Source organism: Malania oleifera, chromosome 8, assembly GCF_029873635.1.
Source record: "Malania oleifera isolate guangnan ecotype guangnan chromosome 8, ASM2987363v1, whole genome shotgun sequence".
NCBI lineage: Eukaryota > Viridiplantae > Streptophyta > Magnoliopsida > Santalales > Ximeniaceae > Malania > Malania oleifera.
Window position 1 is genome coordinate 42,222,717 of NC_080424.1, and position 16,561 is coordinate 42,239,277.

The 16,561-nt window shown below is 37.4% G+C and overlaps 1 protein-coding gene across 3 annotated transcripts in view; it reads left to right on the forward strand.

The window, feature by feature from the left end:
* The window catches only part of LOC131162484 (phospholipase SGR2), a 120,859-nt gene that overhangs the window by 13,555 nt on the left and 90,743 nt on the right, over window positions 1-16,561 (forward strand). For all 3 annotated transcript variants that reach the window (XR_009138831.1, XM_058119019.1, XM_058119020.1), the window contains exons 5-6: window positions 10,088-10,159; window positions 10,249-10,401. Coding sequence is in view for 2 of the 3 variants with exons in the window: in XM_058119019.1 (XP_057975002.1) it covers window positions 10,088-10,159; window positions 10,249-10,401 (225 nt within the window). In the remaining variant the exon portion in view is untranslated. The remainder of the gene's footprint in view (window positions 1-10,087; window positions 10,160-10,248; window positions 10,402-16,561) is intronic.

A 16,561-nucleotide genomic window follows, 5' to 3' on the forward strand; every position in this document is an offset into this window, starting at 1 on the left:
TATGCTTCTAAACTTCCATAGGCCGCAGCTCGAGTGGCACTCTATTTTGCCTGAGAAAGGCATATGAAGATCTGGCGATCCCATGATTTCCCAATGAGTATGAGATGGCACTAGTCATTGGTAAATGGTAGTCCAATTGTTGGTGCACTTCTTGTTCTCAGTCAAGAGCATTGTGCCTTGACTGCCTTCTAAGTTCTACAGGGTCTCTCAATCCCTTATGGAAACTCCAAGCAACCATTATAGATGGCAAGAGCGTACCTCAAGCTTTCCTTGGGGGGCTGTCTTGGTATCCCCTACGACACTTTGGGGATGGTAGGAAGCTCACAGGGCGTTTCATTGATGAACCCCCCCCCTCCCCCCACCACAAAAAAAGAAAAGAAAAAACCCAAAAAAGAAGAAGAAGAAAAAGAAGAAAAAGCTTTTTGTGTCATCCTCAACCTTGCAGAAGGAAATGAAAAGATGGTTGAGGAGTCATACTCCATTCATTAACTATAGTAATCCAGGTACTCATAGGGAAATGTAACTGAGCAACATTACCAGCCAAGGTTGGTTTATGACAATCATCGGTTCATTCATGATTCATCCATGGCAACTTTTATGCCTTTCCAAGGCTTTCAATGCCCCTTTTGGCTTGAATCATGTGCCTCCTGTGCAAGTCACAGAGGAGGGAATCTAAGAACTTGGAAATCTCTCCCACTTCATCCATAAAAACGTCATTGTTGATTGAAAGATGCTCCAAAGTACAACTTTGTGTAGCTCTGGTGCACCTAGCAGAATGAGTGAAGGGTTTCCAAGTCATACTGAATTAAACCAAACTCAAAGTCAACATCACTTGTCCAAACTCTGACCTGAGTTCCTCTAAGAAGATATACATTGTGTTCCATTCTATGAGCAATGTCAAATGAAAATCCAAAATCTTCTATACAACTTCCAAGCTGAAACCATGTTCCTCTAGAGAGCATAATCTAAGTCCCATGTTCCATAAAGTAATTGGCTTGCATATGAATGGGTGAGGTGCTAATTTGGGAATTAGATGTTCTTCTCAACGTCCATGGAGGTGTATTTCTCCAATTTATTTCCTCTTTATTCCTCATTATTCTTTTTTTGGTTAATGTTTCACGAATTCGTTTGTTGATATTTGGATGGGGAATACTGCTTCGTCCTTTTCTTTTCCCTGTCTTCATCACTTATCTTCTGGCATAATGATGTTTTTTCTTCTTTTTTTGATTGATGAAGGTGATTTGTCTTCTTGGGACCTAGAATTCTAAATGATAGCGAGGTGGGGGAGCTTTCTTCTTTATTGATTTTGTTGGAGAACTGTTGTTCTTCTTTTAGGAGCGTAGTCATTCTTGTTCTTTGGATGCTTCAGGGATTTATTCTTGCATATCTTTCTTTAAAATTTGGATTAATGCTAATATCTCCTTTCTGCTCCATTAAACTATTTGAAAGGCCAAAATTCCTTAAAAAATCAAGGCTTTTATTTGGTTGGTTCTTAATAGAGTTAACACCAACAATTTGTTGCAGAGAAGGAGACCTTCAAAGGCATTTCCTCCTGATGTGTGTTAAAGTCTTGATAGTTCAGAAACTACTCATATGCTTTTGCACTGCATGTTTGCTTGGAATATTTGGAATAATCTTTTACCTCTCTTGGGAGAGAGTTGGGTTTGTCTCGAGCTAGTGGCTGGTCAGGTCTTTCTGGTTTTGGTATAAAGAAGGAAGCAGCTATTTTGTGGAGGTGTGCAGTTTATGCAGTTTTGTCAGTTAGTTGTTGGAAAGTAATGCTTGAATTTTTATGGGAAAAAGCTGAATTCCTCTCTGTTATGGGACAAGATCTCCTAGCTAAATGGTTGATGGAACTTTCTTCCTTGTTGTCGTAATTGAACAATTGTCATCTTTCTTTAGCTAGGGATACTCAGTCTTGGGCTTTGGATCATTTGGGGGGTATATTCTTGTAAATATATATATTTTATATATATATATATATATACATATATATATAAAATAGTTTAAGGGGAAACTTGCAAATCATGGATTATCACTCTCAAAGCATAGAACACCCCTGCCCAACTTTTTTCTTCCATTTCTCTTCCTCCCTCCATAAAAAGAACCACTTCTTCCAAGATTACCAACCTAGTAGAATACTCCTATATTCCTGACTCTGCTCAGATCCAGGAAACCTCCCTTCCACTTGTAAATCCCTACAATATTTTCAGAAGAAAAAGATCTTTAGCCAACCAAGTTCGGACTCTTCTTATATCTCATAACAGACCTCAAGTTAAAGAATATGTCCAGACAACAGCCCTTGATAAGTGCCTTATCCCAGCCTCTTCCAAAGAACAATATGTTGATCTTGAGCTTGATCAAGATCTGATCAATCAATGGATCAGAGAAGGCTATACTCATCTTCATTTTGGTGCTGTCAGACTCCTCCTTACCCTTCATGGCCGTAAAGGACTTCCTGTCACAGCCAGGATTACTCTTCTCAATACTACCTACACTTAGTATGAGCATGCAGCAATTGGCACTTCGCTTACCACTCTTCAAGCTGGTAGCGTCTGTCTCACGTTCTTCCCCAACTTTAATATATATATATATGTATATATATATTTGGAGTTTTTGACCCATTCCAACTCTTTTTTTCCTCTATAATAATGTATTTGGAAAGCCAAAGTTCCCCAAAGATTAAGGCTTTCATTTGGATGACTGTGCTTAATAGAATCAATAATAATAATCTGTTGCAAACCAGGATACCTTTGAAGGCCTTATCTCTAGATGTTTGTGTGCTTTGTTATCTGACTTATGAATCAACATCTCATTTGTTCTTACACTGAGTTTGCTTGGAGCATCTGGAATAAATTATTTGCTGTGTTGGGAGATGCTTGGGTTTGTCCACCGTTGGTGGAAGGAATGTTGGCAATTTCTTTTGAGGGTTTTGGAAGAAGGAAGGATAGGGCTGCTCTTTGGAAATGTGGTGTATTTGCAGTTCTGTGGGGATTATGGTTGAAGCGCATTGCATGGATTTTTTCAGGGGAAAAAAAAAAAAAAAAAATTGAGTTGGCAGCTGGTTTGGGGTAGATTCTATACTTGGTGTCTTTATGGTGTGCTGGCTTTGGATGCTTTAGCAGAGCTAGCTTTTTGGAAGTTCATTGAGAATGGAGGAATTTTTTGATATTTCATAGTGCTTATTTGTTTATTTAGTTCCTTTTTTATGGATTTTTCCAGAATTTTGATGGGTATGTGTTATTCTCCTCTCTGTAAATTCTTCTCTGATTGATGGAGTCTCTTCTTTTGCTAAGAATTTTTTTTTTTTTTTTCATTACTTAGCCTCACTTTGATGTGCTGCTGTTGGTTGTTTTAAAGGAGTCGGTTTTCTATTATTCAATGGGATTGGCTAGTTTTATTAGTCAGATGGCTGTTTTTTCTCTTTTTGTTTGTTCTATTGTTTTTTTTTTTTTTTGTTTAGGAGGATTTCTTATTTTCCTCTTTCTATATTCTTCCTATTCTAATGTGAATCCATCTTCCTTTGTTAAAGAAAGGAAAAAAGAGGAGAAAGACCAGTGACCATTCATTTCTCCATGCAGTGGCTAAAGCTGCTTTGGGTCTATCGGTTCTCAGTTTTTGATGCAACATTGGTGCTGGCATGATCTGTTGATGCTCTCTTGTTGGTACAGTATGGAGGCTTTGGCAAGAATAAGAAAGGGATAGTCTTATGGAGATGTGATGTTTTGCCCTTTTTTGTAACTTGTGGATTGAAAGGAATGCAAGGATTTTTAATGGCAAAAACAACTCCCCTTTTCCTTGCTTCCTATTGGGCTCATTCTTTGGGCTTCTTTCAGGGATTTATACTTTCTAATCTTCAGAGGGATTTCAGAGGTGCTTTAATATAATTGTTTTTGTTCGCTTTTTTTGAGGATGTCTTATCCTCCACTCGTTGCAACTTTCTCTAGGAAATGGCCTGTTGTTAGACGTGAGAAACAGGTTCTTTAAACTTCCCTGTTGCAAAAAGCCTACAGATGTAATACGTAATAGTTTACACTCTGCCTGAACGCAAGGTTACATCCAACCCTTTTTAGTATAAGTATGCATATTCTGTTCCAACCAAATCCCCAACCACCAAGGGTTATTAAAACTGGGATTCTGCGCTGGATTGCTAGGATGGTTTGCAGGATCAGATTGTTGAATTGGATCTAGGATTTGTAAGGTTATACTAAATACATATATAAATATAAAAAATACATTTATATGTTGTTTTTTCATAAATTCTATCATATAGACCTACAAATTCGCCAGTAAGTGTTGAAGACTCAAAAAATTAGAAGTATCTATCGTAGGGCACTCATATTACAAAAGAAGAAAAGATGGAGTGTTCAAATTGTTGCATTCGTAACTTAATCAAACCGTCTTACAAAGAAAATGAAAAAATCACTTACAAAAAAACGAGAGCATATTTTTTAACCCAAAACAGTCAACAAACAACCATACAACATGAATATCCATTTATCTTTTTCAAAAAATTCTGAACAAACAAAAGCTAAAGTATCAAGCTAGCTTCTACCTTAAATTTCAGCATGTAAGCCACCATTTGTCTCATTTGTATTACTAAGACTATCATCAATGACTTAATGAAGGCCATTATTAAAATCATCACTATCATTTTAATTGTTACTGTTAAATGCATTTATGTGTTATTAACCTATCTTCATTCTTAACATTTAAAGTTTGCAGCATGTAATAATCACTGATGAACCAAAAAATAAATTTTTCGAGTCATCACTGCATAGGTTGTCCATTCCATGTTCAAGTTACACAGGACAAAAGCCTGCTATATGAAAAGTTTATTAGTGGTTATTTTAGTCATTTAGCATTATTAGTGTGTTAGAGTTATGTTAAAAAGTGTGAGTTAGTTAGGGTATTATGGTCATTGGCATGTACTTGACATATACTATAAATAGAGGGAGAGAATTGTGATTAAGGCCTTCTGCTTTCTCCTAGTATCTTAACATGGTATTAGAGTAAGATCCAATGTTAATCCTACCACCAAACCAAAAAACCTAAAACCTGATCATCCTGTGAAACTCAACCAGGATAGGAGGGTCAATCGCGCCTCTAGAGCCTGGAGATTGGTCTAGCCATTTCTGAAAAACTCAGCATCTGGAAAATTCCCTGGCCGTTGCTGCCCATCTCAGAACCATCAGAACTTTTCCATATTTAACATAACAATCACATAGATAGTAAGATAACCTTCCGATCTGTAACTCTCAAATACCATCACAGGAGGACCCTTGTGCACTGGCTGCTGCCCATAGTCCTGACCCTACGCACTGGCTTGTGAGCCTTTCTGGCCAGTTTTTGCTACCATTTTTTCCAGAATGCGTTGATTACTTCCGTAGACTATAATATCGAGTTCTTGGTCATGTTTTTTGTTCAAAGATCTCCTTTTTCGATCATGCACTCTTGGCAAGCCATTAGTTGTTGTTTGAAATTGTTAAAGGTCATCGATGGGTCTCTTGGAGCAGTGGCAGTGTTCATGGGTTGGTTTTTTGTGGGGCTGTGGCAGCGTATGTCAATCTGTTGGTGACTCGTTTGTGGTTGTTTTGGTGGTTCACCTAGCTTTCAGTGTTCAAGTTATTTTGATCGAGGTTGTCTAGTTTGTGAGTGTTGGGATGGAGTACATGAATCCCAAAAGTATGTTTCCTTCATCGCTGCCACAAATAACAACCAAAAAGTTGAATGAAAATAATAATGTTTAGTGGTCTAAGGCTGATGAGGTTTATTTGACAGGATTTCGTAAATCTGAGCACATGTTCCACTATGGGCCTTTGATGAGAAAAGGAAAGAAGTGTGGATTTAGGAAGATGCATTGATTGGCTCACTCTTGCGGAACTCGATAGAACCCAAGATTGCATGAATGTGCATGCATTTGGATGCATGCAAGGAGATTTGGGATCATGTCTAGCTTCTATATTATAGTAATATTACATGTATGTATGATCTATCCATGGGGTACTTTTAGTGACAACAGGGAGGTACAAGTATTGCATAGTGTTTTGTAGAGATGAAGCGTATCCATAAGAACTTAACTTTGTGTAACCTATAACTACCAACGTTTGCGAGACATAGAAGCAAAGGGATCAAATGACTGTCATTTGGGTTCTAGTGGTTTTGAAACCTGAATTTGAGGTAGTCCAGTCCTAGATACTTGGTTGTGCATAGTTGCCTTCCTTTGCTGATTTTTATTGTTGTGTCCTTCGTGCTTCTTCCAGCACACATTCTCTTGTCCTTGCAATCTTGCATCTAGTGTTCCTACCCTTGGCTCTAAGAGAACTGCTTTCATCCCACCGGGTGATTTTGGTTTTCAACCAAATTGTTGAAGAAGCTCTCGAGGTGGTTCAAGTGGCCGTGATGAAAGAGATTGATGAGGTAGAGGACTGCCTCACAAGTGCGCTCATTGAGGACGAGGAGGTCATACTATTGAGTAGTGTTGGGATATCCATGGTAAACCCCCTTGTGTTGCCAATGCAACTACCATAGATTCCACACTTTCAGGCTTAAGCAGGGAGCAATATATTGTATCTATGTTGAAGGAAGAGTATTCCAAATTACAGTAGTATCGAGAATCTTGGCAAGCTTCCCTACCCTTTGCGTCTTTTGCTCAGATGGGTAAACCTACAACTTGCCTAGCATCTAGTACTTCTCGCCCTAGTCCTTGTGTTGTAGATTCTGCTGCCACTGATCATTAATGTGCACCTTGAGCATGTTTGAGATCGGGTGCCTGACCTGGGGTGTGGGAATCCTAGATCCATGAAGTTTTGGAATCCGGCATTGGAAAGAATGGCCAAGAAGCTGGATGGTTAGAAGGGGGCACTCTTTTCCCTTCAGGGTAGAATCACCCTTATTCAGGCCTTTTTATCCAGTATCCTTTTATATTATTTGTCACTACTTAAAATTCCAGTCGGGATTGAAAAATATGATTATGAAAATAATGAGAAATTTCTTATGGTCTAGAGTTGGGGCTTTCCTGGACGCTTAGTAAGGTGGGATGAGGTCTGCAGGTCTAAAATGGAGGGAGGGCTGGGTCTTGGTAATTTGATGTCTAAAAACATCGCTCTCCTAGCAAAATGGTTGTGGCGTTTTTCCGTAGAAGATCATTCCCTTTGGCACAGAGTGATTAGAAGTAAGCATGGCTTGGGTGTGAACAGTTGGGCATGGAGAGATCTATTTCTCAGATTTATCCTTCTTCACTCCTCACATTAATTTTGTGGTCGGGAGGGGTTCTTGGATTTGTTTTTGGAAAGATTCGTGGTTGGGGAATGATGTTCTATCCACATCTTATCCTTTTTCTTTCAAGCAGGACAGTATGATTTCTTTTGTTGTGGTTGATTTGGTTGGATCTCTGGTTTCTTGGAACTTTGATTTTAGAAGATCGCTAAATGATAAGAGAGTTGATGGAACTTTCCTCCTAGTTGGCTTTACTGAACAATTGAGATCTTTCTTCAGCCAGGGGGGATCATCAGTCTTGGGTTTTGGATCTTTTGGGGGTATATTCTTGTAAATCTTTTTATGGGTTTTCGACTTAATTCTAATCCTTGTTTTCCTCTGTACTCATGTATTTGGAAGGGCAAAGCTTCCCCAAAGATTAAGGCTTTCATTTTCTGACTCTGCTTTATTGAAGCAATACTAATAGTCTGTTGCAAATTTGTAGACCTTTATAGGCCTTATCTCCTGATGTTTGTGTGCTTTTTATTTGCATTTTGAATTGGCATCTCATTTGTTCTTACACTGTTTTTTCTTGGAGCATCTGGAATAAATTATTTTCCGGTTGGGACTTCGGAGAAGCTTGGGTTTGTCCTGTGTCAGTGGAAGGAATGTTGGCTATTCTTTTGAGGGTTTTGGAAGAAGGAAAGACACGGTTGTTCTTTGTAAATGCGGTATATTTGCAGTGCTGTGGGGATCATGGTTGGAGTGTAATGCATGGATTTTTCAGGGAAAAAATTAAATTGGTAGCTGGTTTGGGAAAAGAGTGAATACTTGGCCTCTTTATGGTGTGTTTGGCTTTGGATGTTTTATGGGAGGTAGCTTTTTGGAAATCCAGCATGATTGGAGGAATTTTTTGCTTTGACATTTAATAGTAATTATTTGTTTTTTTAGGTTTTTTTCTGGATTTCTCTAGAATTTTGATGGGAGATGTCTGATTCTCCACTTTGTAAATTCTTCTCTTATTAATGAAATCTCTTCTTTTGCTATCAAGAAGAAATTGCCTAGCTACTGTAGTCAGCACAGGGCCCTATTAGGCTAAAGGTTTAGGATTACTATCTAAAGGGATTCTTCAATAAGTTAAAAGCCAATCTAAAATACCACACCCAACTATTGAAGTCAACTCCAACACTCAATTAGAACTAAGATGAATAGCCAATGCCACTTTCCCCAAATTAAATATTAACCAAAAAATATGCTAAAAAATTGAATAATTGTAAGGATAGTAAGGAAAAAAAGGCTTTCTATGCTCATTTAACAAGATAACAATATCATCTGTAAACAGTAAATGATATAGTGACACTATCATTCCCCACTTCAGTACATCTGATCCCCTATCCATGCCCTATCTTTCAATCTACCCAAAGCATCCACAGAAAGATTGAACAAGAAAGGAGATTATGGATCCTTTTGCCCAATACCTCTCAGAGATAGGAAAGCATGGCCTTTCGTTATTGATCTCCAATGATTTTCCTCAGAAACTGCCTCCTGCCAGAGAAGAATCTTTCCCATCTCTTACTTTGGCACAAAAATATCACACAGGTCTTGAAAGTTACCGTATATATAATGCACCATTATTTTTCTATAGGGAAATAAAATCATTCCAAGTCCTTCCAAGTTTATCTTTAAGAGAAACCAGAATTCTGATATAGCTGCATTAGGAGTCAATTCCCTTGCCTCTGCCTTCTAACCTATAGAAATTGCCCCCTTCTCAAACCAAAACTCCACCAAGCCTTGGCATCTAGCTGGTTTCCTCCTTTGCTTAAATGCATTGATCTCCCTTGTCCCCTTCCATTCTTGGTCTGCCGATGATCTTGCAGCCCCAGATGGAATGATTGTCTTTCAGTGCCCACAAGTGGTCTCCCTCCTCTCCTCATGGTGTGACAGCAAGAGCCAGAGAAAGCGATGATTGTTTTAATATCGTATCTTTATTCAAGATTGTTTGGAGTTGGTTTGTCAAAGATTGTTGCAAATAATTGTTGCTATTTAACTTACACATGATCATCTGATGCAAATTAGAAGAGAGTAAAGGCTCTGTTTCCATGGTCGATCACAACTATCAAATGGTCAGCAACAACAAAAAGGTAATGTGCAGCTGAACACTTGAAATCACCATTACGGGAGGAAGGTTGACAAACGGCCCTTAAACAACTCAAATCACACCAAGTAGAGAAACTGGCACAAAAAACACCTTCAATGAGTCCTGAAGTCACCAAAACAGTCCATAAAACAGAAGAACAGTCAGTAGATTAACTTCGAGTAACAAATAGTGCGCATTGTGCTGCACACTTTCCATCACCAAAGAATAATAATTTCTAGTAATGAGCGATTGCCATGAGATGCAGTAACATGGGAAGCTTCCTTCCTTGAAACTGACTCCAGATATGCTAAACTTCAGCATACATGGGAAATTATTACATTTGAAAATGCCAGGAATTACAAAACAGTCTACACTGGAGAATTCGGCAGGGCACTAGGGTTTTTGACTTTTGCTTGTGACTGCAAACCCCAAAACAAACCAAACCGGAGGGTTGATACAGGCTGGCATCAGCCACCCAGAGACTTTTTCTGTGCTAAAATTATTCTGCATGTGAGAGTCTCATTGTCATATTTCTCCAGTGCTTTTGAATGTATACTTTAGAAGTCAGTTCATATTATTCTGCACCCATGGACTTTAGATGCAGAGGGTGGGTTTCTAGTTGTTCCTTGTTGGATAGTGGCTTTTATCTTCTTTTTGCACTTTCTTTCATTTTATCTGTAAGTTAAACTTGGTTTTCCTGTGGTGTCTATAAAATAGTGAAATGCAGATAAAAGTTGGGCTATTTTCCTGCAGGTTTGGCATCGAAGAACATTTCAACCTTCTGGACTTTTCGCAGCTCGGGTTGATTTGCAAGGCTCCACCCCAGTATGATACTGTTCAGCTCTAAGGGAGTTGTATTTCCTTTTCTGTTAATGCCTTGTGTCTAAAACATACATGGGTTTTGCTGCATGTAGGGACTACATGCGCTTTTTACAGGAGAAGATGATAGCTGGGAGGCTTGGCTAAATCTTGATGCATCCGTTTTTTCTAGTGTCATTAGTTTTGGAGGAAATGCCATTAAGTTAAGGCGTGGATATTCCACATCTCAGTCATCGAAACCAACCCAGGTCATTCTTTCTTCATTTTTCCCCTTTTCTTGTAGCTTTTCCAAGGTTGCAATATTTTTTTTTTAAAAAGTTTTTTTAGGACGTTGAATAGGTTACTAGGTTTCTAGGCTACTCATTTAGCTGTAGCTGAAACTTTATGTTTGGTCATGTTCATTGATCTGTTAGTTTTAATGCCTTGTTGATTTAGTTCAGTTGGTAGCCTGCGCAACTTATATATTAGAGTTTGAGCTTTTTTAACTGAACAAGAAGGACTGGTGTTTAAAAGAAAGATTTTTTAGGTTCAGGGCATGCGGAGTTTTTAACCAAGATTTTTCATCATTTTGAATAGCTTATGAATTTTCTAGGGTAATTACTTAGTCCCTGAGAAATTGTGTAGTTCTGTCTTGTCAATTAATCTATTAGTTTTAACTCCTGATGCACGACTTCAATTGAAATTCCATGCAACCTATTTATTGGAGAATGAACTTTCTCAATCCAAAAATAGAAACCACTTTTCTAACAAAGGGATATTTTCTACGTTCAGGGAGAAGCAGAGTGTTCAGCACAAATCATGGGCTTGAACATCAATTACATAGAAATACAAGTGTGCAAAAGGCGAATGCGTTTTTTTTTTAATAAATAAAAAATATGATGTCTCTCTATGGTTCTCTTTCTTGCGTATTTCCCTTTCTTTGTCTCTGTCTCTATCTCTGTCTGTCTGTCTCTTGGTTTTGCATTGCGGCCTTGTTTGTTTATGATAACAGAGATGAACAAATGCTCAGATTGAAGAAAAGGCCTTTGATTTGAGATTGGACAAAGTAGGGAAGATTCCCTATATCTTCATTTTTGAACACAATCATTCACACAATTGGTCGGTGAGATTTCCCTAAGGTACTGCTGACTGTTTCTCTGATTTCTTGTCAAGCTCAGTCAGATGGAAAGGGAATTTAGAAGCGTTCGAAAGGGTATCGTTCCATATTGGATGTTGATTTGTCCAACCAATATGGGGAAGTTTTTGGAGTTAGGGTTGGGGTGGAAAGAGAAGAGATATTCAGTGTTCATCTTGGGGGGCTTGAAGGGTTTTTTTTTTTTGGGGGGGTGGGGGGTGAGGGGCAAAGCTTCATGACTGAGTTTTATGAGCTAGTGAGAGAGATCCATCCTGAATGTTGTGGCAAAGATGAAAAGGAAGTGAGCCAGTCCATCGATCAATGAGCTCGTGGTGTCAGGAGAGATATAAAAGCCAAAGGAAGCAATTGAGCAGCATGTGGGAAAGATGCGGTGACAAAAGGATCAGTTATGTACCCAGTGTTGTGGTGGATTACAGTCAAAGTAGGCTGGGTCTCTGTGCTGGAGATCTTCAGTTCTTGCTCAGGCATGAAGATCCCATTGGTAAAGGTAGCTAGGGTTACGGAAGGGACTGCAAGATTGGTAGAGGTAGCTAGGGTTTCTTTTGGAAGAAGGAAGAGATAAAATTGGGCTGAGGATTTTGTTGTTTGTTTTGGATCTGGGCCAGATTCTATAAAAAGGGGGAGGTTCTTTGTTATCTAAGTTGGGCCAGCTGCTCCAATAGGCACATTCTCAAGCTAAAAAATTGGATGGACATGAAATATTCTTTGGATAATAAAGAGGAATCCCTTTCTCTTAGTTGGGCCAAGAGAAGGCCCGGTGTATAAATAGTATTGATAGGGCCAGGTTGGTGTAATAGCTCATGGAGTCGATCAATTTTCTAACAAGGACCAAGGGATTTTCTTCCGAGGGTTTTACTACTTGAGAGGCCTGAAATTTTGATTGCTATACAGAACAGAGTTGTTCGTCGAGGTGTGAAGGAGTTGTGAGTGGAAATGCTTAGGAGAAGCAGGAGATGCAACCAGTTGGAGATGAGAATCTCCTGCAATCAGCTGGAGGCCAGAATCTCTTGCAGTCACTTGGAGGCCAGATTGGGGAAGCTATGGTGATGGTATGCGTGCATGAAATGAATTTTTCTGATAAAAGAAATGATGCAAGAGTGTAAAATGTCTTAGGATATAAAGGTGTACAAGTGTCGTACAGCAGGCAAGGAAAGGGAAAGTAAGAAAAAAAATTACTTGTTAATAATTGTATGCGTCCAAACTTACATGAAGATAAGTTTTTAAAGATGGATGAGGTGAGAAAGTTTTATGTTGAGGAATCTCAGAATTGTTCCAAGTCTGGCTTTGATAAAAGGAGGAAATCATTTACAGGGTGAAAAGTAAAGTTCTGGGGATATCTTAGATGAGGACATCAAGTTTGGTAGTGACTTAGCTTGTGATAGTGGTCTTTTGTTGGATAAGATTCGTGGAAAAATGGATTACGTTTTTGACTTCAGACACAGTTGGGGATCTTTACCATGTGCCTCTGTTTTTCCGTTAGAAGGTTTGGAGGATATTAATATTTTTGAGGAGGGGGTTTTTGGTATAGATTTGGCTGTGGGATGGGTTATTACCTACTCTTGTCAACGAAGTTAGTGTGTAGGACGTAGGTGCTCAAAAACTTCTAGATGAAATGGGTTTGTTGCTAGAGGATCTAGGAGGGAATGACGTCAGTTGGATGGGACAGAAGGGGCAAATAAAAGTAAGCATGTACTGACAAGACCATAGAGCTTTATATAATTATGAAGGGAAGGGTTTAAAAAGGGTTTTCTTGTGACCATGGTCTTAAATTTCCACAAAATTATCGAAATTTGTTCGAAATTTCTGGTTTCCGTCACCCTTGAAATCGAAATGGCAATTGATTTCCATCTTACACAATTTCCATTGAAATCTCAATGAATCATCCTGACATTTATTGAAATCTCGAAATTTCAGAGAAACTTGTTAAAATTTTAACTATACAATGAAATTTCCTCGGAATTCAAATAAGAGATTTAGGAGTGAAGTGAAATTTCTCTCTTAATTTATTGTATTTATTTTTAGCGAAACAAAATATTTTTGCAAATGCTTTTGAAATTATATGAAAAAATAAACTTACAACAGCGTTTTATTTAACCATTTATGTCTAAATTATCATTATTTGTATAATAAATAATATTTAAATGATTTATGAATTTCATTTGTATTTTCTGAATATGTTTACTGCACATTATCTTACAAATATGTTTAATACTCATGTATTACAACTTTTCAACCTCATACACCACATAGATGTATTTAGCTTGTAATATATTAGTGCTAAAACTTACATTATTATGTTTGTTAACCATTTCTAAAGTTTCACAAAGAATTCCATGCTTTACTACTGATTTTTGTTATTTTTTCAAATTGAAATCTAAATTGACATTGAAATCGAAATTTTTGTACTTTTGGAGCTTCGAAATTTGAGTCAAAATCGAAATTTAAGACCTTGCTTGAGGCCAAGGTCTTAAATTTCGATTTCGGAACTCCAAAAATACAGAAATTTTGATGAAAATTTTGATTTTGATTTAAAAAAAAACAATAGAAATTAGTAGTAAAGGATGATTTTTTTTTAAATTTTTTTATGAAACTTTAGAAATGGTTATTAGACATAATAATGTAAATTTTTGGGCTAATAGAATATAAATTAAATACATCTATGTTGTGTATGAGGTGGAATAATTGTAATATAATATGCGTATTAAACATATTCGTAATATAATATATTTATTACAAACATATTCCTTTAGTATAAGTAAAATTCGTAAATCAATTAAATCTTTATTTATCATACAACTAAAGATAATTTATACATGAATGGTTAACTAAAATGTTCTAGTAAGTTTAATTTTTCATATAATTTCAAAAGCCCTTGTAATAAGTTTTTGCTTCAATAAAAATAAGATAAATTAAGAGAGAAATTCTCACATTTAAATTTTAAATAAATTTCATTCTATAGTTAAAATTTTGACAAGTTTCGACTAAATTCGAGATTTTGATAAATTTTGGATGATTCTTGAATTTCACGTAAGATGGTTGCTTCAGAGATCATAAATTTCTATTATAATATGTATTTTTAGGGGGATGAGAGTAGACCGATGGTGGAAGGATTAAAGTGGGATCCTTTGTATGATGATAAAATAGCCTGGTTAGAGAGACCTCTTGAGGAAGAGGAAGTTAGGGCCATAGGTTTTGGGATGGAGAGGGATAAAGCTCTTGGGCCAGACGGATTTAATTTAGCTTTTTATGAGGATTGTTGGATCATGGTGACGAATGACCTAATGAAAGTTTTTAATGAATTTTATTGAAACGGGATTTTTAGCAAGAGAATTAGTTCTACTTTTATCACTTTGGTGCCTAAGAAAAATAGATCAATTAAGATTTTTGATTCTAGACCGATTAGCTTCGTTTATAGTGCTTATATAATAATCACTGATGTGCTAGCTAATGGGTTGAGTGTGGTGCTTGGTAGGACTATTTCTAAGGCCTAGAGTGCATTTGTTTTTTTTTTTTGGGGGGGGGGGGGGGCATGTTGTGGATGCAATTTTGATTGTGAAAGAAACTGTTGAGGATATCAGAAGAAGGAAGAAGAAGGGGGTTGTCTTTAAGGTGGATTTTGAAAAAGCTTATGATAGAGTGAGTTGGAACTTTTTGGATAAGATTTTAGTGAGAAAGGGTTTTGGAGAAAGATGGTATAAATGGACGAAAGGGTGTATGTCTAATGTGAATTTTGTGGTGATAGTTAATGGTGAGCCTAAATCTTGGTTTAGGGCCATGAGGGGGATTAGATAAGGGGATCCTTTTTCTCCATTTTTTTGTGTGTTAGTGGCAGATGTTTTGAGTAGGTTGGTTGATAGGGTGGTGGATAGAGGGTTAGTGTCTTAGTGAAAGGTCTTAAAGTGGATAGGGAGGAGATTATGATTTCTCACCTTTTGTTTGTTGATGATACTATTTTGTTCCTGGAGGACCATAAGTCTTCTATTCTAAATAGAATGGGCCTTCTTCGAATTTTTGAAAGGGTATCGGGGTTGAGGATTAATATGGGAAGATGCGGTATTGAGCCTATTAATGTGCCTATGGAGAGTGTTAGGGGACTAGCTTTGGAAGTGGGGTATGCAGAGTTAGGTTGGTCAATTTTCTATTTAGGGGTTCCTTTTGTGCACAATCCCAGAGTAGCTAGTTTCTGGGAACTGGTGGTGGAGAGAGTATCTAAGTGGTTATATGGGTTGAAGGGAGCCTTTTTTCTTTGGGATAGAGGATTACTCTAATTTAGGCTTGTCTTTCTAGTATTCCGTTGTGTTTTTTGTTTATTTTTAAAATCCCAATGGGAGTTGCTAGTAAGGTTGAGAGAATAATGAGGGATTTTCTATGGTCAAGGGTAGGGGGTTTTAAGGATCACTTAGTGAATTGGGAAGTGGTGTGTAGGACTAATAAAGAGTAAATTTCATCTTCATGGGGATGGGTGGGATACTAATTTAGGTTCTATATGTTCTTCGGAAAGCCCATGGAAAGCTATTTCCCAAATTTATTCTCTCTTTATTCCCTATATGAAATTTGTGATGGGTAAGGGTTGTAACATTTGTTTTTGGAAAGATATATGGTCGGGGAATGTTGTTCTGGTCACATTTTCCCCTCACTTATTCTATTTGAGCTTAGGGCAAAATGATCTCATCTATTCTTTTATCATGGATTTGGGCGGTCCTCTACCTTCTTGGGATTTTCGTTTTAGGAGAGACTTGAATGATGGGGAAATTATTGAATTATCTTCTTTGTTGGTTATGTTGAAAAATTGTAGGATGTCATCGGAGGATGATAGTTGTTCTTGGTTGTTGGATTCCTTGGGAGTTTTTTGGTGTAAATCTTTCTTTGATTTCTTAGTTGGTACGAATCATTCCTCTCCACTTTACAAAGTAATATTGGAAGGTCTAAATCTCCCATAAAAGTAAAGCGCTTCTTTGGTTGGTTGTGCTTAATATAATAAATACTAATGACTTGTTGCAAATGAGGTGACCTTCAAAGGCTTTATCTCCTGATATTTGTATGCTTTGTTTGGATTGTTCAGAATTTGTGTCTCATATTTTATTGCATTGCGATTTTGTATGGAAGGTTTAGAATAAGTTATTTAATTATTTTGGAGAAAGGTGGGTTTGTTCGAGAACAATGGAGGAGTTCTTGGCAATATCTTCTGTGGGGTTTGGTAGGAGGAAGAAAGGTATTGCATTATGGAATTGTGCTTTATTTATTGTGGTATGGGGCTTGTGGAAGGAACGTAA